Raw genomic sequence first — 24,756 nt, 5'->3', positions numbered from 1 at the left:
CTATTTTTAGCAACTGGGAGTTACATGCAAAGTAGATTTTAGAAACTTCCTGCCAAGTGTCGTTTTTTCCTAGATTTGTGGCATGCACGTCATAAATCCTAAATCTAACAAATCTATTTAATCGACGCCTCAGAGCTCATTCTTCACATTCGATCTTGGAGCTCTGGCATTCCCAAGGCATCTAGGAACCTTCAGCACAGTCGGCACAACTTTTCCAGGTAAGTTTTGCTTTTCATGCCTTTTGTTGTTTTTTATGTCGCTTTTGATTTCTAGGCTTGTGTGGGTACTATTTTCCTTGTTTTAGTAAACGACCACTAGCATTCCAATGTATTTTAACTTGTAGAAGTGTCGTTTTAAGTTTTTCATTGCATTTCCTTAATGTTGCATGCATAACCCTGTTTCTGCACTAACAGTCGTCGTTGCGGCGACTCTCTTCATGAGCTTCATTGTTTTTCCGTTTGACTGATTTCTGCACTTGCTTGGATTGCATGCATGTCTATTCACTCAGATCTGCACCATCTTTGCACATTCATTCAGTCCCTCTCGTTTTCAGGTTGCCCTTTGGTAGATTTGGGCTACCTTGGCCCAGATCTTGCTTCTCTCGGCATGCACTACGCATTCTCGAAAGTCAAGGCTCTGCCTTGCCTCCAGGAATTGCGCAGAGGTTGCCCGACACTGGCTCCCAATTGTGCTCTGCGCAATCCTAGGAGACAGTGCCTAGTCCTACCCACTGGCACTACGCAGTGCCAGCGACCAACCCAACTAGACTGAACTGTGCATTACGCAGTTCCAGTCCACAGTCAGCCTCTCTGGATTGCGCATTGCGCAGTTCCAGTCAGCAACAAGCCTCACTGGCAACTGGGACTACGCAATGCACAGTTCCAGCTAACAGTCTCCCAGCCTCTCAGAGTCAATGCTGCGCAATCTTGCCCAGCAATCACCCAGTTTGCCGCATGATTGATTCCCGAGTTGCTTTATGTTTTCAGCTGACATTGGCTTGCCGTGAGTGTCTTCTCTGTCTCCAGGTACAACAGGTGTTGAGCAGCTTCTCAGCAGTACAGGTAACATGGCCTCCAAGAGAGCTGGATCAAAGGACACAGTTGAAAGCAGTACTGGAGATGTGGTTGAACAGGTGTCTATGAGCTTGCCCGTTTATGCAGACACACATTTGTTCATTGAGAAAGACATCAAGATCACATGGCAAGACATCAATGCTATATTCGCTGGCAACTTCGAGGAGAATCTGGAGGACTGTCATGTCTATGTCAATATTCATAAGTTAGGATTGTACAAGGTTGCATGCAGGTATCCCACCTTTTCGTGCGCAGACGTGATCCACTAGATTGTCTCACACACTGATCCTAAGACGATGATACTGAGCAGTGTCAGTGGAGTAGAGCTTGCTACCTTCAAGGCGGAAGATTATCAGCAGATGTATCATTTTCCGCAGCCGGTGAACAGGATGGATGCACCATTCTACACTCCCAACAGCAGCGCGAACACAAGAGACATCTTGAAGCATTGGGTAAGGGAGCCATCAAAGTTTAGGACGGCACCCAACCAGATATACAAGACAAAGACACTCAAGAAGGCTTACCAACTCTTGGTCATCTTTGCATGTCGCTTGTATGGCCAAGAGAGTACGGAGACCTTCCCGCAGAGTTGGGTTGTTATGTTGGATCAGCTGGCAAGTGAAGGAAAACCTTTCAACTGGTCCGACATGTTAGCTCTTCAGCTGAAAGTGCATGTATCGAATTTCGTGAATCCACCTAAGGATCAGCAAGCAAGATTCTTCATGTTCGCCTACCTGCTCGATGCAATCTATGCTCGTCAACAATTTCCTGGCATGGGTTGGGCATGGACACCTTCAGAGAATGTTGTGAACATATATTGCAAGTTGCTCTTAGAGTGCAGCTACCGAGGAGTCATGGCTAGACTATCTGACCACTTCATTGCCCCTCTGTACACGATGATCTTTGAACAAGATCTGCCTTGCATGTCCCAGGCAGCAATGGAGGCATTGTTGAACATTGCAGATTGGTACGCCTCACCCGATGGCACCTTCATCAGGATGTACAACGTGGAGAAGGCTCTGCATTTGTTGCCGAAGTTTTCCACGAACAAGTTGGTCATGCAGGAGGTTGCATACCACATCTCGACAAGGTTATCAGTTGGACTGCACAGGAAGAAGAAGGCACCATGGCATACGCTTCCTTTGCGGATTGGGTTGTACGCGATCCGGAGTTTGAAAGAAGCGGATGTCAAGGTCGAGGATTTCAAGAAGTTTAAGTTTGGCACCAAGAGTTTCAATCCGTACGATCCACATGGCTTATGCAGGGACCACTATATGAGAGTGTACTATCCTTGGATCCACAGGGCGTGTCATTGGCCAGAGGAAGACCCTTGGAGATATTGCTATAACTCCTCTAAGCTCAAATAACTCCTCTAAGCTCAATGAACCGATCAGCATGAAAGTAGAGTGGCTAGCAGCACTCAAGGCAACAGCACCACAAGGAGCAGCAACAACAGCAGCGGCAAGCAGCAAACCTGCGCAAGACAAAGGCAAGAGGAAGATTGTTGAAAGCACAGAGGTGGAGCAAAGCTACAAGTTTAAGGAAGATCCACTTGTTGAGAGAGTAGCTTTGGAGATAAAAGCAAAGAAGCGACAGCGCGAAAGGAGAGGAGCGCAGAAAAGGAGAGATAAGCAAAGATTGGAAGAGATGGAGAGGAAGTTGTAGGAAGTAGAGCAAAAGCTCAAAGAAGAACAAGAGTTGCGCGGAAGAGTTTAGGAAGCGCAGCAGGGGCAAGAATAAGAACAGCGGGAAGTGCATGGCACACAGACGGAGAAAAATGCATCAATACAAGTTGAAGACTCAGATCCAACAGCAGATGATGAACAGGGTGAGAAACCACAGGAACAGGAACTTGCTCAACAGGATGAACCGATAGTAGAACAGATGAACACGAAGATGGAAAAGCCGAAATAGGATCAGGACACTGACCTCATGCCAAAAGCAACCGAGGTCACCCCACAGGGTTCACCAACTCCAGCAACAAAGCAAGTCCCAAGTGAACAAGGGGATACCATTCTCCTTGAGGATAATTTGAGAACAGATGTGTACAACATAGCCTTTGATGAGTCACAACATAGATTTGTACAGGCATGCAGAGCACACATCCCAGATGAGCATGCATCACCTGCGGACTTTGAAGAACGGGTGATTGTGTCAGATGTGCGAAGACATTCAGCTGTCTTACTCGATGCTACGAAAGCTTATGCCAAAGCCATGAGCTCAAGTGTGAAGTTCTTGATAGCAGAAAATGAGCGCATGGCTAAGGAATTACAAGCAGCCAGGCAGAGAGAGGAACAATCAATAGGATCCGCTAGAGCAGAGATGAAGAAAGCGATACTTGCTAAAGTATCATCTCTTGAGACAGTCATGCGGAGACTATATGACAAGTTCGTCACCGTGCACAAGGCAGTTGTCCATCTACATGGTCATCAGCAGCGCTGCACCAAGATAGCGCGCACACTCATAGATATACATGTCGTTGTTGATCATGTACAGACATGGACAATGAGGTACAAGGGAGCCCTACTTCACTTGCACAAGATGATGAAGCCGCAGGTAGAGTTGGACAAAGCACGCATCCGGAGTCTAATCCGGAACTATGAGGAACTCCTGCCGCTCATCACCAATGTTGAGGCTTCGTACGCATGGTTGTTCAGGAGTTTGGATGTTGTGGTGAGAAAGTACGACACCCCGTCAATTGGAACACTCACCAAAGCCAAAGAGAAGAACCAAGTTTGACTGGAGCTCGACGCGTACTTTGATCAGTTGATGCACATGGCCACCAGCGCAGATTTGCAGATCAACGCAAAGAACATGCAGAGATACGTTGTCAATCCCGTTGTGCTCAGGACTAAGTTGCGCATGTTACAGGACGAGTTGGACAGAGGTTCTAGATCAGTATACCCGGAAGCGATGGAGGCAAGAGTTCGTTTCGAGAAAGACATCATCAAACAATAGACGAACAACATTACGCAATACCAAGATTGGCATCAGTTCATCACCAAGGATCACGGAGAGGATGTTGATGAGTTGGTCTTTCCACAACCGTCTGAGTCTTAGTGTTGTCTTATCTGGCTAACTCAAGCCTATTTTTGTCCCACATGGGTATATGTGGAAAATGTATTATTATTGTAAACATGATGTAAAGTGAAATTCCAAGTGTCATTAGTGGAATGCAACAGTCATATGTAATGTAAAGAGTTATATGTAATGAAGTTGAAGAGTCATGAGGATAGTCCAAGAGTCACAAAGGGGAATATCAAGGGTCACCCCACCCTTTGTTATAAATAGAACCTCATAACTCAGAACAGGCTTTTGGGGAGCCAAGTTTTTGCTAGGCATTGCTTAGAGAGGGCTTGGAAAGTATTGTGACAAGCCTTGGCTTCTCCACAGTGCAGAGCGAGTACATCTCTTTGGAGGACCAAGCGGTGTTGACTATAATGTTCCACTATTGGGGCTAGTGGTTGTCATGGTTGTATGTATGGATGGAACTTTCACTTTATATAATATAACAGAGGCAACACATCTTCATGCATATGTTGTTATTGTAGTTTGACTATTCTGGTTACTTTATAAATATATGTTGTTTAACTTACGCATTTGTGTATGAACTATTTTGAATACAATTGTATGAATCTGGTTGAAGTCGTGTTGTTGGTTTAACCCATCACTTTGGATTGTCGACTATTCTGCTTTCCAGCTTGTTGTCGAACAAAATGTCTAGGCACCGTGACAACGGCTCAGATCGGGGGTTGTCACACTAATTCCCAATCACTCGGTTTGAGTAGTCTCCCAATAGCAGACTAAGGGGCATAGACCCTATGGAAATGGAAAAATGAAAGATTAGTTGGGAACCAACCAATCTCAGAAACACAGCTAAGCAACCAATATTTATTTTAGATTGCACAAGATTTTAAGGATTCAAAATGATTTGAAAAAAGTGATACCAATGTATTGTGGAGTCAACTATCTTGCGAAGAAAATAAGGTTCAAGTAAAGGATGGGAAACTACTGCTGAAAAAACTCAACTGTCTCATATGCAAATGCAAAACTTAAAACTATGTGAAATGCAGGGACTTGGTTAATTTTAATTAACTGAAGGCCTAAAATTATTTCTAAAATATGTCTTAAATGTTACTTAACTTAAGGCTCAGAAAGGTGGTGATCTAAATGTGAAAGCGGGGACTTATACTAGCACTACAAAATGTAAAATCTGCACAAGTAATTATTGAAATGCATAATGGACTGAAATATAAAATGCTAGAATAAAACTCTTTTAAATTCAAAAACTCATTTGTATGAAATACTCAATCAAGATCATTAGATGCATAAGTAAAACTAGATTAGTCTTACTTGCATAAGCATGTAAAAGCAAATGAACTTCAGAATTTAAACTAAATGTCTTAAACTCAGATCACAGTAATGAAATATTAGTCTAGTAATTTGCTCTTACATCAAATGTTAAAACCAGCAATATATTCTAAAACAACAGTCCTGTAACCATGCAATATTCAGAAATTTCTATGTATAACAGCAAAAAAATTTAAATGACAAACTGATAACTACAATTCAAAAAATTTATGAGTTTAATTATTTCTAATCTATTAATGTATTTGATCTAAAAACTCAAAAATAAACTATCGAACAGCACTAAAACAATTTTCAAAAATTTGTTTGCAAAAGTTACTGAAACTAACTTCTATTTTTGCAATTATACAGCAGTAAAAATGTAAATTAAATCTACTACTAAATTCAGAAAAATTCTGAGTTTAATTCTTTCTGAGTTTAAAACTTGCCAATGCTCTAAGTTATCTGGAATGGGAGGTCTGAAAATAATTTCCATTTTAATCTTATCCTTTACTAATTCATCGGACAACTGCAAGGTAGATGCAGCTACAACAAGCTCATCGGCCAAACTATTTTGCTCTCTTGGGATAGCTTCGAGGTCAAGAGCGTCAAAGTATTCCAAAATATCCCAGACTGCATTCTGATAGTTTCTCAATCTTTGATTCTTACAAGTAAATTTATTTTTAACTTGCATGATAACCAAATCAGAGTCTCCCTTAATATGAAGCAATTTAACCCCTAAGCCCTTTGCCAACTCAAGGCCCAACAACAAAGCTTCATACTCAGCCATGTTGTTGGTTGCTCCAAATTCTAATCTATAGGCAAATTTGAAAACATGCCCCAGGGGAGACTTCAACACAATCCCAACACCTTTACCATGCCTAGATGATGCACCATTGAAATGCATATACCATACTTGACTCTTCAGATCACTTATCTTTTCATCAACCTTAACTTCTGAGGGGATTATGGAATTAGACAAAATAGCATAATTCCCCAAGTCAGGTTTGTCAGTGATCACCTCATTATGGGGTCTCTTAGGATCTTCCACATGGAATCTCCTTTCTAGCTCCCTATTTAGTCTAATGAATCTGGAACCTCTAGGAGAAGGAATCATAGCATATGACCAATTCATTTGGATACTTCCTCCTAGATTAGAGGCCCATTTCCTAGACAATAACATACCCCAAGCATCAGGAACATCAACTACAACTATGTCCATCACGATCATAATGTCAGGGTAGACAGACAAATGGACTTGCAAATCCTTTATTAACCCATGAACTTCGATTTTCTTAGAATCCATGGCACATATGTTGTAGTAAGGCCTGGAAATCCTTAAATTTAGTTGTTCCATGACCCTCTTGGTCATAACACAAGCTGAAGCGCCCGAATCTAACATGCAATTGTACAACCTGTAACCATTAACCATCAAGGTAATGAAAAAAGGTTGATGCTCATTGTTGTCAGAATCCATACTTTGCAAATACACAGGAGCATCCTGGTAGACAGTCTCAGGAGCCTTGTCTTGAGTAACATTAATACGAGGATTCTCAATGGCATTTAACAACTTAGCCCTTTGGGAAGGGATTTTCAAAACTTCGGTGACAGGAACCCAAATTTTGGAATTGTTCAACCATGGGGCTAAAATTTCGAAGGGGGGCATGATTATCGCTTTGATCTTTATCCCTTCTTTGATAAGTTAGCCCCTTATCTCTCGCAATTTCTAAGATTTGATCTGGAGAGGGCCTTTCACCGAATAATTTAACCAGCATATCATTGTCATGGTCAAAATTATTGATACTATAGGAAGACGCAAAAGGTATGACATCATGACTATGCTCCTTAACCCCCTCCCAATTTTCATTTGATAGGTGATATTCCCTACCAACAACATTAATTTGGTTACTTGCCCCAAAGATCCCATTATCCACAATTCTCTTGATAGTGGGGCAAGTAGCTTCTTCATGCAAGGCATCACAAGCCCTACAATATGGAGGAGCATCCTCAACAAGATTGGCAGATTCAAGGGGATTTGGCAGTTGATGTTCATTTGATTGCCCTTTCCTCTGCCAAGCATTATTATTTTTGTTATTATTTCTAGGTTGGGAACTTTGAGCTTGCGACCTTTCCATTTGGACCAACCTAGATTGCAGAGTACCTATCTCTTTAGCATGGTTAGAGATTAATTTTGCTTGGTTAAGCTCCATGCTTTCCAACTTTTGAAGTAACTTCTGCATAGGATCATCCTCAAATTCCTTAACTTCTTTACCCTTAGGCTCTTTTAGCTTTGTGGAAGATCTATCAACGCCTAGAATCTCAGATTTTCCAAATGCCTTCTTATCCTTCTCAAGCTCTTCGGCTAAAGTTTGACATTCCTTATAATCAGGAAGTTTAGCACGTCTTAATTCATAAGAGGTGTCAGTATTAAAGGCATCAATGTAGAAGTCCCGAGAGATTTATCAGGAGGTTTATAATCTTGAGGTAATTCCTTAACGATACCATTAAACCTTCTGTTAAATTCCTCAACAGTTTCATTCTCTTTTTTCTTTATGATACTTAAGGCTTTAACCAAATGCCTTTCTTCCCTCTTATCTCCAAACTTATCCTTAAAGGCATTAGTAAGAGCTTGTAATGAATTGAAGGAATGATCAGGTCTTTCGGTGAACCATTCTAAAGCATCCTCTTCCAAAGAGAGCACAAAGAGCTTCATCCTCACATCCTCATGAACAGCATTAGCACCACCCCATTTGTTAATGAAATGCCTAAAACGATTAAGATGATCTCTAACAGTTACCGCATTATTTCCTTGGAAAGTAGGCAATTTATCCATACCTGTAGGAGGAAGATCATGCGGGTAACCCTGAATGTTAGCGAAATTGCAAGGAAGATACAAGTCATCCATGATGTCTTGCTAAATGGGATCTGAAAAAAGAGAATCGATATCAGAGAGAGCTTCCTGTCCAAGATTATCAAGGTGTGCACGGGAAGAGAGTCTGTTTAATCGAACTCTAAACACCTTTTCAGGATCCCAAGTAGGATTAATCAGGGTACTTGGATTCCTTCTAGCGTAAACCCCTTTAGGAAATGAATAAAATGGAGTCGCCACTTGGACAAGAATCTAACTCAAACACCTGAGATGAAAGATGAAGGATAGAAGATGAAAGATGAGAATTGTCCTAAAGCCAAGGTCCAATAAATTAGTCCTTGGCAACAACGCCAAAAAATGTTGGTGTTGCCGGCAAAGATGATAATGATGATATGAGGAGAATGAAGATAAAATGTCGTTGAAGTGCTGAGAATAAAATATCCTCGACAACGGCACTAAAACATGTTGTCGCACAGAATGTCTAGGCACCGCAACAACGGCTCAAATCGGGGGTTGTCACACTGATCCCCAATCACTCCGTTTGAGTTGTCTCCCAATAGCAGACTAAGGGGGGTAGACCCTATGGAAATGGAAAAAGGAAAAATTAGTTGAGAACCAACCAACCTCGGAGACACAGCTAAGCAACCAATACTTGTTTTAGATTGCATAAGATTTTAAGGATTCAAAATGATTTGAAGAAAGTGATACCAGTGCCTTGTGGAATCAACTATCTTGCGAAGAAAATAAGGTTCAAGTAAAGGATGGGAAACAACTACTGAAAAGACTCGATTGTATCATATGCAAATGCAAAACTTAAAACTATGTGAAATGCAAGGACTTGGTTAATTTTAATTAAATGAAGGCCTAAAATTATTTCTGAAATATATCTTAAATGTTACTTAACTTAAGGCTTATAATGGTGGTGATCTAAATGTGAAAGAAGGTACTTATACTAGCACTGCAAAATATAAAAACTACAAAAGTAATTACTGAAATGCACAATGGACTGAAATGTAAAATGCTGGAATAAAACACTTTTAAATTCAAAAATTCATTTGTATGAAATACTCAATCAAAATCATTAAATGCATAAGTAAAACTAGATTAGTCCTACTTGCATAAGCATGTAAAAACAAATGAATTTCAGAATTTAAACTAAATGTCTTAAACTCAGATCAAATTAATGAAATATTAGTCTAGTAATCTCCTCTTACGTCAAATGTTAAAACCAGCAATATATTCTAAAACAACGGTCATGTAACCATGCAATATTCAGAAATTTCTATGTATAACAACAACAAAAAAAAATGACAAACTGATAACTACAATTCAGATAATTTTTGAATTTCATTCTTTCTGATCTATTATTGTATTTGATCAAAAAACTCAGAAATAAACTATCGAACAGCAGTAAAACAATTTTCAGAAATTTGTTTGCAAAAGTTACTGAAACTAACTTCTATTTCTGCAATTATACAGCAATAAAAATGTAAATTAAATCTCCTGTTAAATTCAGAAAAAATCTGAGTTTAATTCTTTCTGACCTATTAATGTATTTGATCTAAAAACTCATAAATAAACTACCAAACAGCAGTAAAACAATTTTCAGAAATTTGTTTGCAAAAGTTACTGAAACTCCAGCGAATTGCAAATCTATGTCAATATTAACCTTGTTTTCAAAATGGAATGAGAAAAGATTAGAGGGTGTGCACCAGTCAGCCCTTAGGGGCCTGAAGACACTTGGAGGTATGCTGCTCGAATCACTGGAAATCCTCCAATTCCAAATGCCAAACTCAGAAAATTTTGAGAAAAAATTGTTAAAATTTTGAGAAAATTTTGTTAAAATTTTTGGGAAATTTTAGGAGAAATTTAATGAGAAAATTATGGTGAAGAAGGTTGCAAAGATGAGAGGCCTGAGGGTGGAATGATAGAGGCTGAGAATGAGGCTGGAGATGGCCAGCGCTGGGCCTCAAGGCCCTAAAAAAAAATTGCCCACAATCCTTCTGAAATTTCTCTTCAACCTGCAAACAAAATGGAGATGCCCTCTAGGGCTCAAATCTCTCTCCGGAATCCACAAAAATCACCTGCAATTTTCATATTTTTTCCTGCACAAATAAAAGGCATAAAACCTTAAAGCAAGTACATACAAAAATATGAAATACCCAGAACCCCAATGAATTAGAAATTTTCTATTTACGAATCTACAATAACATTCTACAAATCTAGCAGATCTGTAGATCAAAGCCCTCTATTAGCCATATTTAAACAAATTTTGCACAATATTTAGAAATAAATTTGAAATTTTAAAGAGGCACAAGCCCAAGAAAAACCTTGTAAGTAAGATATTCTATAAAATGACTTCAGAAATTAAAAAGACAATGGACTCTTTTAGATTCTGCAAACTAAGAGTCAGTTGGTCCAGTTGAGGACTTCCCCAAACGCCCAAATCTTGAATGATAACTTCTGCACACTTAGATCTGATTGTTAGATTAATAGAGATTTAAAAATGATCATAAAATCATCAAGAAATAGAGATACCTGCTACTTCTATCAAATCAAAATGATATTCTAAAAACCCAAAAATCTGTGCAAGATACCTGTACACAAATCAATCCTCAAAGGCTATTAACCAACAAATGCAAATAAAAGCAGCAAAGTATTAAGAACAATATTACCACATAAATCTGAAAGAGGAACACCACGATCTAAAACCCCAAAGTCTTTGCGTTTTATTAACCAGAAAAAGTTACAAGACCTTTCTTAAAGCAAGTACACAATTTAGAAATCGGCTCAAATAATGGAGAAAGGCCTCTCATTTATAGAAAAATTCTCCAACGGCTAGTTAGCTAGATCCTCGTCAAAGCAATCTTAGTCGTTGATGAAGATCAAATGATCTTTTAATCATCACCGTTGAAATAAAGTTACTTTTTGAGGAAATTCGAATTTCACTTTTAATTTCCTTTTAATTAACTCAAAAATGATTATTTTGAGTTAATTGCCGCAAAAAGTTGACTTTGACTTAACTACTATGGCCCAAGGGTTCAAAATATCTTGAAATTTTCAATATTCCTTGACCAGGGACCTCCAAAAATTAGGAACTTTAAAACCCACGAATTTTAAATGTTGGAGAATTTAATTTTTCCTAGGACCTAAATTAATTAAATTTCTGGCTTTAGCATTTTAATTTATTTTAGCTAGAAATTTTAATTAATTGACTCATGAGGGGATTATTAATTTTTCCAACCCTCTAATATTTAACCATGGTGTCTAATTATGAGGGACCATGCACTAAATATTTTTTACATGAAATATTGCAATTCTAACCCATGAAGGAGAAACACCCGTTCATTATAAACCCTCAATGATTACCCATTTCTGCGATACAAAATATGATCTAGTAGACTAAGTGACTTGTAATAAAATAATCTAACTAAATAGTTAGAATTATTTCCAAATCACTTTTACAGAGACTCAATAAATAACACTAGGACTCATTTAAAATCTTGACGACAAAATCCACCCTAACTTTGGGGGTGAGGCTAGAGGGAAAAACTCTACCGATCATCTCTGTTTAGAAACACACATGAATCGGTGAGACTAAAAACCCCCTAGGATAGAAATCATCATCAAAAAAATAAATTTACCTAAGTTGTTACCTACATTTGTCTGCTAGGATCGTATACATTACAAAATGCAAAATAGGTTTACAAAACTCTAGTGTACATATAGATGATAATGATGAATCTGTGAATCATTTGAATGCTCGGACATAATGGAAATCCATGCGTGAAAAAATGTACAGCTATGGGGTAGTTGACATGGAGTGGTCAACATAGCTTGTGATGTCATTCAGCTCATGTGTTCCTTTCAGGTTGCATACTATTACAGGCTTCTAAGGGATACACTTCATTTTCCCCTTTCATGTGTTAGAACCCCCATGCATCTTACTTGACTCGCTGCAACGTCACACACTTGCTTCCAACAAAGATATCACACTTACCTCTGGGCGTTATCGCAGTCAAGGCATAGCTTTACTACCCACTTTTGGGACTCCTACTCCAAACGGTCTGAAGTCTAGTTGGGACTTCTTACTAGGAAGATCCCCTAATATGTTGGCGGGTCCATCACCATCAACAGAACCCATAGTCATAGACAAGCAATTAGATAGTAGATGAGGTCTTCTTTAGTGCTCTTCCTTTTACAAGTATTCTTCAAGAGTGATCTCAATGTCCTTTCCTTCACCAAAGCTCTAATACCATGTTGATTTTTCAAGTGCAATAGATACAAGCACTAATTTATGAAACACTGATAATTACTTCAAATGATGTAGATCTTATTTTAACAATTCCAATTTAAAATTAAGCAATTACACTTCTTTAATTCAACCATAAAAGCACAAGGGCAGTAGAGATCACAATGCATAAAGAAAACACAAGATTTGCCCTGGGAAAACCCAGCGACCTTTTCCTTAGAGAAATTATTCACTTCAACAAGAAATACATCTAATGCGGCTAGTCAACTATGAGGTCAACCGTCAAATCGACCAACAAGACTATGGTCAAACCTGGTCAAACAACACTCTTGTCAATTCAAATTTCTATTCTTCAACATCATCCCTCTCTGATCTGCCTAGGCCGAATTTCGGCCTCCTAGAATATGCCTAGAAACTCAACCTTACTGCCTAGAATGTTTTGCCCAAAATTTCGGCCCTGCTGCCCAAAATTTCGCACTACTGCCCAGAAACTACCCAAAAAGTCACATGTGCGAATTCAAGGGAGAGAGAGATAAATGCTAGAGATGAATTCGTCCTTCTTGTCCTTCTTTGCCCTTCTTCTTCGCCCAAAAATTGTCTTGTCTTATGAGAGGTTGAATGGTGCCTTGAGTAGGAGGTTGAATGCTCTTTATATAGTGATTTGTCTGTCTGAATGTGTGTGTCTCTTCACTGGGGTTGACTTGACTTGAGGAGGTCTGACTTGACAAGTTTGAAGCCAAAAATTTAAAATTCAAATTTTGAAATTTTCTCTTTTAAATCCGACATGAAGAACATGTCTTATAATAATTCTTTCAAGGGCTAATCAATGAAAATGACATGAAGAACATGTCTTACAAATACATTATATATTTCAAGGGCTAAAATATAAATTATGAAGACTGACCATAGCTACCAACATACTGCACACACTTGCCATTGTTCCCAAGCTCCACATGTAGCTCTGAGTCACCCTCTGAAATATTGGTGGACAACTCTTGTGATCTCCTCATATGACAAAAAGCATTATTGTCCACGAACCATGCACCCTTGGATATGGTGCTAGAAAGACAAGACACTAACAAGAACGTAAATTTGATGGCAAACACACTAATCTGTGAACCTGTTGAAGTTGCAACGTCTGTCTTCCCCTTTCCCTTCTTCTTGTTTGGCCATTGACATACATAATAGCCAACTTACGACGTGCAAAGCATTTTACTTTGGTCATGTCTTTCTTCTTTTCAGACCTGAGGTAGCCTCTCCTCCAGAATTATTCTTGGTCGTCCCCTTACCCTTCCTTGTCTGACTGGCAAGAGCAAGATTCTCATCATTGGCCTCGTGCTAGCCACCTTGTAGAGATTCCTCTCGAATCTCCTCTAAGATGAAATCATCCCACAGTGTCTTCTAGTCAGGTAGGTTCTCACATGCCACAATGCCTTTGATGAAGGGAACCCATAGCTTACTGAAGCCATTCAAGGTCGTCCTTGTTAAACACACATGGGCAACCAAAAACATGAAAGATAAAACATGCAGTACAATTTTTATTAACAAATGATTTACATTTATAGTACAATATCTGACCGTTGGGTTCCACATCCCAAGGTCTCTTGGACTCCTTTTGTCCATTCGGCTTCCACACTAACCCATTTAGGATTAGGTGTCCAACATTCCCCCCCTTAATCCGAAGGGTTATGTATGAGTCCAAGAAGAGAGTTGTAATACAAAATGTGCAAAAAATGCATGGCAGCACTAGGCTGAATGTGCTCTATGAAATGTTGGTATAAAGGGCGGTGGTTTAAGGATGACCACCAACACTGGAACGCTTAGTGCAGTTCCTGGAACTCTTCCAAAACTGGCAAGAAGCTGAAGTCTTCTGCTAGAGGAAGTGCTCCTATTGTTTTGAAGAGGGAAACCTTCAACCAATAAAGGGAGGTCTCACCCCACATAAAAGGGAGAACTTCAACCTGAAAAGGGAAGTCTCAACCTGTGATGGTTTAAGGATGACCAACAACTCTGGAATGCTTAATGCAATTCCTGGAACTCTTCCAAAACTGGCAAGAAGCTGGAGTCTTCTGCTAGAGGAAGTGTTCTCAATTTTGTTCCTGGAATGCTTCCGAAACTGGCAAGAAGCTGAAGTCTTCTGCTAGAGGAAGTGTCCCAGATTGCCAACTGAAGGCATGTTCACGGCATCTTTGTTTCTGGCTACAACTCTGAAACTGGTGTGGCAGGTTGTGGCTCAGACTCACTTGATGTGGCTTTGAAGCTTGTAGATGACCATCATTTCCCCCCTTGTCAGATACAAGGTGAGAAAATGGAGAAAACTCAACTGCAAGACTGTTTAATACTCGAGAACAAGTTCTGACATGTGTTTGGAATATCTTCTTGGCTGTTGATGCCCATTGCCAAGAAGCAATCCATCCAAGATGAATCTTTGTTCTTGCAGGACGTTTATTTCTGAAGCATCTGTGTGAAGAATGGCTGGTTTTATGACAGTGCTTACATGGATGAAGATCAAAACAGTGATCTTTCAAATGGCCAACTCGGTCACAGTGTTGGCATTTCACAATCTGTTGTTGTTGTTGTTGCGGTGGAAGAGGAGTAGAATCTGGAACAGCTGAAGCTGAACTGTCATGAGGAGCAGGTGAACTGTCATGAATGAATCCAGCACTCTGAAACTGAATGGGCTTTGAGTAGTCTGGAATATGAAAGGACAAGTCCTTGTCATATCCAAGACCAGTTCTGTGCTTGTTGTGGACAAGCTGTTCCCAAGGTCTGATGATGGGCTTGGGAAGTGCAGACTGAGTTTCTGCATCTGCATGTACAACTGTTGCTTTATTGGGTACTAAATCTGAACCAGCTGTAACATTATTGTCTCGCTGTTTATGGGAGTTTGTTTCAATCTTCTGAACAGAAACAGGTTCAGAATGATGACTCCATTGCTGTAGTTCTTCTTGCTGCAGCTTTGTCTCAAGCTGCAAAAACTCAATATTCTCATGTGCATTTTGGAGACAAATTTTAATATTGGAAAGAGAGGTTTTGTTGATCTTAACCATCTCATCAACAGTGGAAAGTATTAAATTATTCAGTAGTTTCAATACATCATCTATTCTATCCATTTCAGACCAATATAATCAGAGAACTGATGTTATCTTCAGCTACAAATTGGTCTATAAATACTTGCAACTATTAGATGAATAGCAGGATGCCAATATCACAAAGTCACTGTAGCAGACAACACAGTACCAATTTCAATGTAGCAAATGACTCGCTGCTTTAATGTACTTCTCAAATTATTCAAACTACTCACACTGTGAAAAAAAAGAGTCAATCTTTGACTTTCTTTGCAAATGAAATTTGTCGACAGTCTTAGTAGAGCAATCTCAACCATGTTCTGTCCATTGCAACATTGCCATAGCAATGATCAAACCAACAGTGGTAAAAATATAGCAGTGTATCAAGGCTTGTCAAGCTCTCTGACATAACACTTAGCCCGTCAATTCAACATCATCATCAGAGTCTATCCATCAGCATATTCAGTCAATAATACTTGGTAATGCAAGACTTATCTCTGAAACCCTAGAATGTGAAATCATACTCCACTTCATCAATACATGTCTATAGATCAACAATGTCAACAGTACCAACTCAATAGTTGCTTTATCATAGGCATTTACAAAGAATAATGTGTCAATACTGTCATATCAAATCTCTAAATCTAATCTCTGTTTAATGCAAACAGTCAACAACACTCCTTGCATCAAATTAATAGATTACATCAATTCATAGACAAGTTCACACAAAACTTTGCCCTTGGTTGCTGTAGATGACACTGGCATACGTCGACCCCACAGCCACACAATTTCTGGAAGAGTCTCTCCGCAGAACTTTAACACAAAACAGATTCTATAGTTCTTTGCATGAATGGGTGGATTTCTTGAGAAAAAGAGAGCCTTGTGGGTGGATTTCTCAAACAGAGAAAACTTTGGATGCACAGAACGAACTGACCTCTATATAAATATATAGCCGAGAATACCCATAAAAATGGTATTATTCGTTGTTGAGCAGATTACGGATGAAGCCACATCTCTGGTTGATTTCTTCCATGCATAAACAACACTCCTTTGCAAGAAAAAATGAATGTCTTCCACAATCTGCAGTTGAAGTACAAACAGTTCGAGCACTCCTGAAGGTAGAACCAGCACGCTAGTGAAGAATGAGTTCAGCTCACTTACATAATGCACAATTCATGTGTTAACTTCACCATCTACGTTGGACCGCTACAAGCAGCTGATCCAATCGCGGCCTTTTCATTTCAACAACTTATTCACAGATAGAATCTCGACTGCTACCTTCTTGTTTTAGTTCAATCCTGTCGTTGTGGGTTTCTGAAATAAGGCATAGGGTTTCATTTTCAGCCTGACTTGATTGACCTATCGTAAGAGTGATGGAGTTGAGATTTGAAGGCGGATATGCATAAATCTGGACTGCCATGAGAGCCGCGTCATTTCACCCTATCGTCATTGCCAGGGGAGGAGCTCTTGATATCCGTTCCAGGTCAAATACATCATCAAAAGATCGGATTTCTTTCACCAGGCCGTGCGAGGTCATCCTTATCCATGTCCAGAACGCCTTCCATTAATGCGATTCTAGAAAGAATACACACATATATATGAACATATATGAACGTATTAGCCACAAACTTGCCAATACATGCAGGCTTTATGGAGAGCACAATAGTTAAGTCACAGTCTTCAAACAAAAACCTCATACATCACCATGCAGGAGTTTCAACTCATTCTTTCAACACGTTCTCAACAATGACCAACGCGAAGATAACGACCAGGACGTTCCATATGCTTTGTTGTACAATGAGGAACTTCTTGATTCTTTCCGAGGAAATCAATAACAAATGAATAATTGTCGCTTAAACGTACAACAGAATTACAAGTAGCATTTGAACAGGCATGATACGATAAACTAAATTAGCCATGAAATTTCCGCCAGAAAATGGCTGAATATTCGGATTTGGAGGCAATAAATAGTTTGTGAATAGTTACAGTATCCTTCTGCAAAAGGCATCTATATGCACATTCTCTGTATTAGCACTTCAAAAACACAAAATTTTTGAAATCAAGACTTTGAGAATAGATATAAAAATACCAAGAGTCCTATACATTGAAATCCCAGATATGATAAACACAACAGTTGTTACCACCGAATCAGCCTTTTCCTTTTTTTTTGGTCAAAAAGAGAGAGAGAACTTTAGAATGGGAGAAGGACCATGTCAACATGCTCATTAGAACAATAGTTGAAGTCTAAAGTTCTGTCTTTGATATTAGATAGCATTCTTTGTGTCTCCAGCCAAGCTTTCAGGGGAAGACGTCAGTCTTAATTCCCCAGAACCATGTACATACCCATCATCCTCATCTTCAAAGGAATCGACACCATAAACAACCCCATTAGCACCAGCTGCTTCGATATCATTAGTTTGCCTCACAAACTGACCTCTAATCCGAGCAGGGACCGTTTCCTTTTTCTTTGTTTGAATTTATTTACAAATTGCATGGGACAGAGACCAGCGCTTATTCATGGCGAAAGAGAATCGACAACGCTGAGGAAATGTCAGGATTGACAGAGTTGGTAGGGAATTGCAGGGTAGAAAACCTAACGCATAACTAGCAAATATTAACAATAGATATCAAAAGATAAGCATTTGATTCCTTTCTACCTAACACAATTGGCGCAGTAGAATGTCATGTCAGGGCATAATATCTCAGGGAAAAATCGTTGCATACGAGGCTAAGGAATGATAGTTCTGACAAGCAGGAAGCCGCAGGAAGGCAAAGTGCTCAGGAGCGTCAGGTATGCATAGAACGTTACAGGTAATGAAGACCAGGCCAGTGCTATTCAGGGCGACTCAGACCAGCTGCGCAGGAAATAATAACATGGCATTTTTATTTTATTTTATTTTTCTACCTAAGGCATAAACTGTGAGGAAGAAAACTACACAGGCCACACATCATAGCTCCGATACCATGTTAAACACACATGGGCAACCAAAAACATGAAAGATAAAACATGCAGTACCATTTTATTAACAAATGATTTACATTTATAGTACAATATCTGACCGTTGGGTTCCACATCCCAAGGTCTCTTGGACTCCTTTTGTCCATTCGGCTTCTACACTAACCCATTTAGGATTAGGTGTCCAACAGTCCTCACCAGATGGCCTCCCAACTACATCCCACTCATCATGAACTTTTGAGATCCTGGTGAGATAGGATGTTATGGTATTTGATTTGGAAATCTCGGTGCCCCAAAGATTCTCCTTTAGCACCATTTTCCTGTTCTGGTTATCAATGATATAATTTTATCAGAGCCTCCCACATGTCCTTGGCAATCGTTTTTTCCGAAAAGATGAGGGATCACAAGATCCTTCACAATCCAGAATAATCCTTCTCATTTTCACATCCTTTTGGTTATGGATGGCCAGTAGGGCAGGATCAGTAGGAGGAGTGGGTTTTTGATCTGCAAGCTCCTAGATCCCATTCTCCATCAACACCAATGCTATACTCTTCTTCCGAGGACTATAGTTGGATGCACTCTCCAATTGGTTTTCAAATCTCAGTCCAATTACAGCCATCCTTTCAACCACCAAATCAAATATTCAACCCAAAAGAATACTTCTGCTGGAAATTATTCTGTTGTAATACTATGACAAATCGATCTCCCACTTCGAGTTTATTGCTCTGATACCATGTTGGAAATTAACAAACTCAAGCAATACTAAGCCAGAAATGAGATCTCACCCCCAAGATGGATATTTCACAAGTTCAACTCTCTTAATCCCCTCAAGATTAGGTGCTTGGAAATTAGACACCAGCAATTACCCTAGTTACCACCCATCAACAACGATGAAGTCTCAAGAAGTTTCCCATCATGGTTAGAATGAAACAAAACAAAAAAAATTGTATGCATTACAAGAAGTAAATTGTTTGTTAAGGACTTAAAGCATTTTTTGCCTATTGAGGACTTCAACAACTCACGGCTTAAACTAAGCACATTCAACTAAACAATTTCAATTAAAAGTAGTTGCAGTCAACTAGCCAAGCATACCATTAGATATTTAGGATCCAATACCATAAAAATTAAACACTTGACCTTAGCTCAAATTGTATCATAGTCGTAAAATACTATTTCTTTCAAATAAGCCAAAAAATATTTAAAACCACTCATATGTGAGTAAGCGCATCAACCACGTGACCTTCCTAAAATGGGAATTCACCCTCTTTATGTTGTACCATTGCAAATGTCAAGGTTATGGTTAGCACTATTATAGCACATGGGGCAAAACAACATCAAAACATAAAAGACATGCATAAAATATGACAAAACTACTCTATCATCTATATTCATGAAATACAACTTTGAAATGATCTAGAGACCACAGACTCTAAATTCAGCTTATGTTTTTCTTTTTCAGCCAACAATAATAGATCTGAAAATGTTTCCAGAAAATCATCAAAAGGATGTGAAAGTAAGAGAATTATCAATAAGAAATGTATTCAGTAATTGTTGGAACTTTTAATACCTTCTAAGCATCAGCTTTTGCTAAATAAGCAAAAAGTTCTTGTACAAAGGCAAGCCACAAATTGAAATTAGTTTGAAGTAGAACTCATTTATAATCCGTTTGATTTGAAATTAAACTAGGAAATTTGCAAATTTGCTTTATTCGTCTTGAATAATAATGCATGGAGGTAATTATTGGTAGATGTCCTTGTTCAAGATGAATTTGGATTCCGAAGGACAAATATGGCATGATTGGGAAGGGTCCTATCATCAAATTGCAGAACACTTTTTCAAAAAGTGGCCCATTCAAGATAATGAAATCAGGTGGCTTGAGAGATATCAAAATATCTAGAAATCCCTCTCTTCCTTTAAGAGCAGTGTGCTCGGATGATTGGTGCTTAATAGTAACTGGGCAGTCAAAGATTGGTTCCAACACTCTAGCCTAACAAATGGTTGTGTGATTTTCACAAAATAAAAACGGTTAAAGATGCACTTTAGGACAGCAAGGTTTCCAAATTCTTTTGGGATTGGGTTGTTATTGATTTCAATATTCTCTTTGTTGTCCCCTATCCTCGGGGATGAATGTATGCGTACTCCATATAGTCACACCTTGGGTCAATGATATATGAATCTTGACGTTTTCTTTCCTGTTCAACAATGAGATCTAGGTTGCATTTTCTGTCAAAAAAAAGGCTTGAAAATTGTCCTTACAAGTGCATGTTCATAGCTAGATGCCAAATTCCAATCAAGCATATTCCTGTATATCACTAGTAATAGAATCATGATTCGAACTCAAGGATGTCCTCAAAATATATTAACAAAGAGAAAAGCTACACAAGACATGACAGGTAGACAGAGAAACAACACAACCAACATTCATTCAATTTAGAGGCAAACCTCAAGGTGAATGAGCCAACTGTTTGATCCTGACCCAAAACCCCTGTCTAGATGGTAACCTGGTGGCGTTCCATCTAGGCAAACTACACAAAGAGACAAAAAACTGAAATAAGAAGTTGTGCATTTAATAATCCTACAAGAAAATTGCATACATAGTAAAAATATTCAAATGCTCGTTTATATTCTAGTTTGCTCTATATTTGGTTTTCCAGAAACAAAAGGCATATCAAATAAAACAGGAAATATAAGAAAACGAATGCCGTGGCCATTTATTGCAAAAGTGAAACATGATGCAGTCCTTTAACTAGTATTATCCAAAAAAATTGAGGGAATACCCATGTATTCTATATATAAAAAAAAACAGGGTGTCTGCCCTTTTCGCTTTCATTCAATAGTATGTTGTATTCGTGAATTAAATGTAATTACAAATTTCTTTAATTTAGCAGCCACCTCAGCCCATTCAAAGATAAATCTGCCCTTAACATGTTGGTTTGGTTGGGGTTTGGCTTCTTCTTTCATATATTACTGGAGACTCGTTTTCCATGCCTCGGCAAGGGATAGTGTCAATGGCATACTTTCAAACCCTATTCTTCTGCAGTGTCTATTAGGAAGACTGCCACTCATGCTGCGTATTCTAGGTGATTGCAGCTGATGTTCTAGGCTATTTGCTATGAAGGAACAAGTCACAATTTGTAGACTTCCGACTATATATAGAATAGGATAAGCTTATTCTTAGAGTCCAATTTAGGAATAAGCATTAATTTCTAGGAAATAAGGCATCGTTGGGTGGATTTACTATTCTTAAAAGGTGCAATTGACTTGAGGATAGAGGTGCATGCATACTACATGTTGGCTACTCTAACACAAGGCATCTTATATTAGGATTTGCTTATTTAGGTAAGGCGCATGCAAGTTAAGGTGCAAATCTCTAGGAGGATGCATGCTTACATGCCTTAGATCATCTCCAATTGGGGTGCCATTGTGTGTGTTCAGATCCTTTATACCAACTCTTCTTCCCCCACTATAAAGGAGAAGGCAAGGGTATAGGTTTAAGGAAATCTATTCAGCAGCAAGCAATGAATTAGGTGCTTGTATTTTTCTTGCAGCAAATTTCAATTCAGACTTAATGAAAAAGCAGTAACGTATTTGACAATCCATCTACTAATTTTGTGTTTTTAAATGTGATTTAGCAAGTACACAGTAATTCTGTTTTCTCTGCTTAATAACACTGATGTGACTCATGAGAAACCTGAGTGTCTCTGTGATAATTTTCTGCATTGTGTTTGTGGACATTAGTATTATTAGAACATCAATTTTGAGTGGCTTTCATGTTTCAGCTATCGAGGAGTATAGGAATTCTTTCAGTGCAAGGTTTGTTTACCATGTTTTAGAAATCCAACAGGTTGTATATTAAACCTTTTGTTTGATGACATTTGAAAAGCTTAATACAGGTGGTTGCTTGACAAAGGACTTGGTGCTAAATGTGATACATTCCTTTATGAGGTGGTTATTTTAACTGGCATGTACAAATTGAGAAGGATGGTTGCTTGCATGGGTGTTGGATCTAGCTTGGAGGAAGAGCATTCAGCACTAAGAGGTCAGGCACTTGGCCTTAGCAGCATTGGGACCACTTGGCATGCCTAAGAAAATGAGCACTTGACTTGAGGACGCTTGGATTAAAAGCACATTACTTAGGGTTGTATGTGAACCCAAGACACATATGTTGAGGAGTGTTGGAGCATTGAAGCATTGGATGCTTGTCTTGGAGAGTGAAGAGCCTTATGATAAAGTGTGCTTGACATTCAAAGCCCATGCTTGGAGAGTGCAAACTTGAGAAGCCTTGTCTTGAAATCTGTAAACCTTGGAGAGGAAGCACTTCAAATGGGGACCTTATCTTGTAGATTAGATTAGGTTGCTTGTGGACCTAGTCCACTTTATTATAGTTGGCCTCCCTCGCCTATTCTATGTTAGCTTGTGGGGTTACTCCAAAAGTGTTTTCGTCTTGCTAGGAGAGTGTTATGTCTCCTAGCCCCTTGGGATGCTTCACGGACATATGGATGGCTCAATATGGGTGGATGCTTGGCCAAGGATAGAAACGGAAGCATGGCACCCTTATCCAGGAGGTTTTTACTCTAATCAACATGATGACTAACCCATTGTCTGTACACTATCGAGTTAGTTGCTGGATTAGGGTACATTTCTACCTATGAGGAGTGTTGGGCACGAGGAGGGCACTTAGCCCTTGGAGCTTGGGACCATGTGACATATACCTCGAGGTTGAACACTTAATTTAAGGACCCTTGGATTAAAGAGCATACATCATGGGGATTGGTGATGGATGGACTTGAACACATATGTTGAAGAGGAGCATTGGAGCTTTCTAACCACATTGGCACACATGGGTTTCTTGGCAATGTGCGGAGGTTTTCGTATAAATTTCTTCAGAGGAAAGAAAAAATAATTTTGAAGGACTAATTACCTAAGTATGTGTGAAATTGATTTTATGCTTCCACTATTAATTTCCAACTATTGTGTGATCGATACTATGGTCTGAAATTTAATTTCAGCATTATTTAAATTCAGCAATTTACTTGTTTAGTTGAGATCAGACATTGGTAATCTAAACTAGAGAATTTCAAACACTTGCTTCACGGGGGAGAGAACGATGGCAAAGGGTTTCTGCGGTTCATTCTTGGTGTTCGGTGTGGGGTTTCAGCCTCCTATCGACGAGTATGGAGTCACTAATGGCCACGAGCGACTTCTATGCCATGCAAAGAGCTTAGATCTAATTGTTGCGCGGGTGGTTTTTGCAAATGGCGCGGTTTCTCAATTTAAATGTGCTGCAGTAGGAGAGATCTTCAAATCGAAGGATGGAAGCTTGCAAACGTCTGGAACCTGCTAGATAGGGCCTCCTCCAACTAAAGATCCATTGTCCAAATAGATGGATCTGATGAACCTCAATCCAATGAAATCAGATCTAGAGACTCACAGACCTATGACAACCCTTATGAGCAGATATGATTTTTTATTTGTAGATTTGCGCTGCCATGGTTGTTTCTCGTCAATCCAGTGATTTCTAAATACAAACGTGGTGGCTTGGCTTTCGCTTTGGCATTTTCCTGACTTATTGTAGGCTCCCCCAAACCCAAGGTCCTCGGATATGTTTTTCTAACAGATCTGGATGTGGATCAACATGATATTCACAATTTGAAAACAGATCTGGATGCATAGGACTTTTTCCACATATTTATTAAAACCCCTGGTGGAAACTCTGTCCTATTTTGAGTTCGGGCTTCTAATTTTGTTAAAGAACTAAAGCATAATATCCAATATAAATTGGGCATCCCGATGAACTTTCAAAGCCTGATTAGTGGGGGAAAATGGATATAGGATGATATGAGGATGTGATATTGCTGCATTATTACATGCTCTAGCGTTTTTTAAATTTGAGGTTACGGGGAGGCTCTCCAGGCTTCAACAACCCCAAGGGAGCAATTGCATATCGAGATGCAGTGAAAAGCAAGGGAGAGCCTCAAGCTCAACTTGATCAGGAGAAACCTTCTGGCTCATTCTAGATAGCAAGGAAGAAGATCGCATCATCTGGGCGAAGCCCGAATCTCCCAGGTCTTTATAAGATCGATCAATTGGAACATGCTCCAGCAATGGCGGTAAATATCTTGGAGGTAAAGGAATTGTTTGACGTATTACAATCACAAGCTTTTGTATGCGGGTTTAATGGTTTTTGGTCA

At 39.2% G+C, this 24,756-nt stretch overlaps 1 protein-coding gene across 1 annotated transcript in view; it reads right to left on the bottom strand.

Annotated features, from left to right (window-relative positions):
- LOC149150126 (pectin acetylesterase 8-like) overlaps positions 1-24,756 on the bottom strand; it is a 441,889-nt gene that overhangs the window by 376,011 nt on the left and 41,122 nt on the right. The window contains exon 2 of the mRNA XM_089446085.1: positions 21,008-21,090. Within this exon, the coding sequence (XP_089302211.1) occupies positions 21,008-21,090 (83 nt within the window). The remainder of the gene's footprint in view (positions 1-21,007; positions 21,091-24,756) is intronic.

Source organism: Pinus tabuliformis, chromosome 9, assembly GCF_031772625.1.
Source record: "Pinus tabuliformis cultivar Carrire ecotype Pingquan chromosome 9, CPIR1, whole genome shotgun sequence".
Classification (NCBI taxonomy): domain Eukaryota; kingdom Viridiplantae; phylum Streptophyta; class Pinopsida; order Pinales; family Pinaceae; genus Pinus; species Pinus tabuliformis.
The sequence above is the reverse complement of the archived record's forward strand: the minus strand, read 5'-3'. Positions and strand labels throughout refer to the sequence as shown.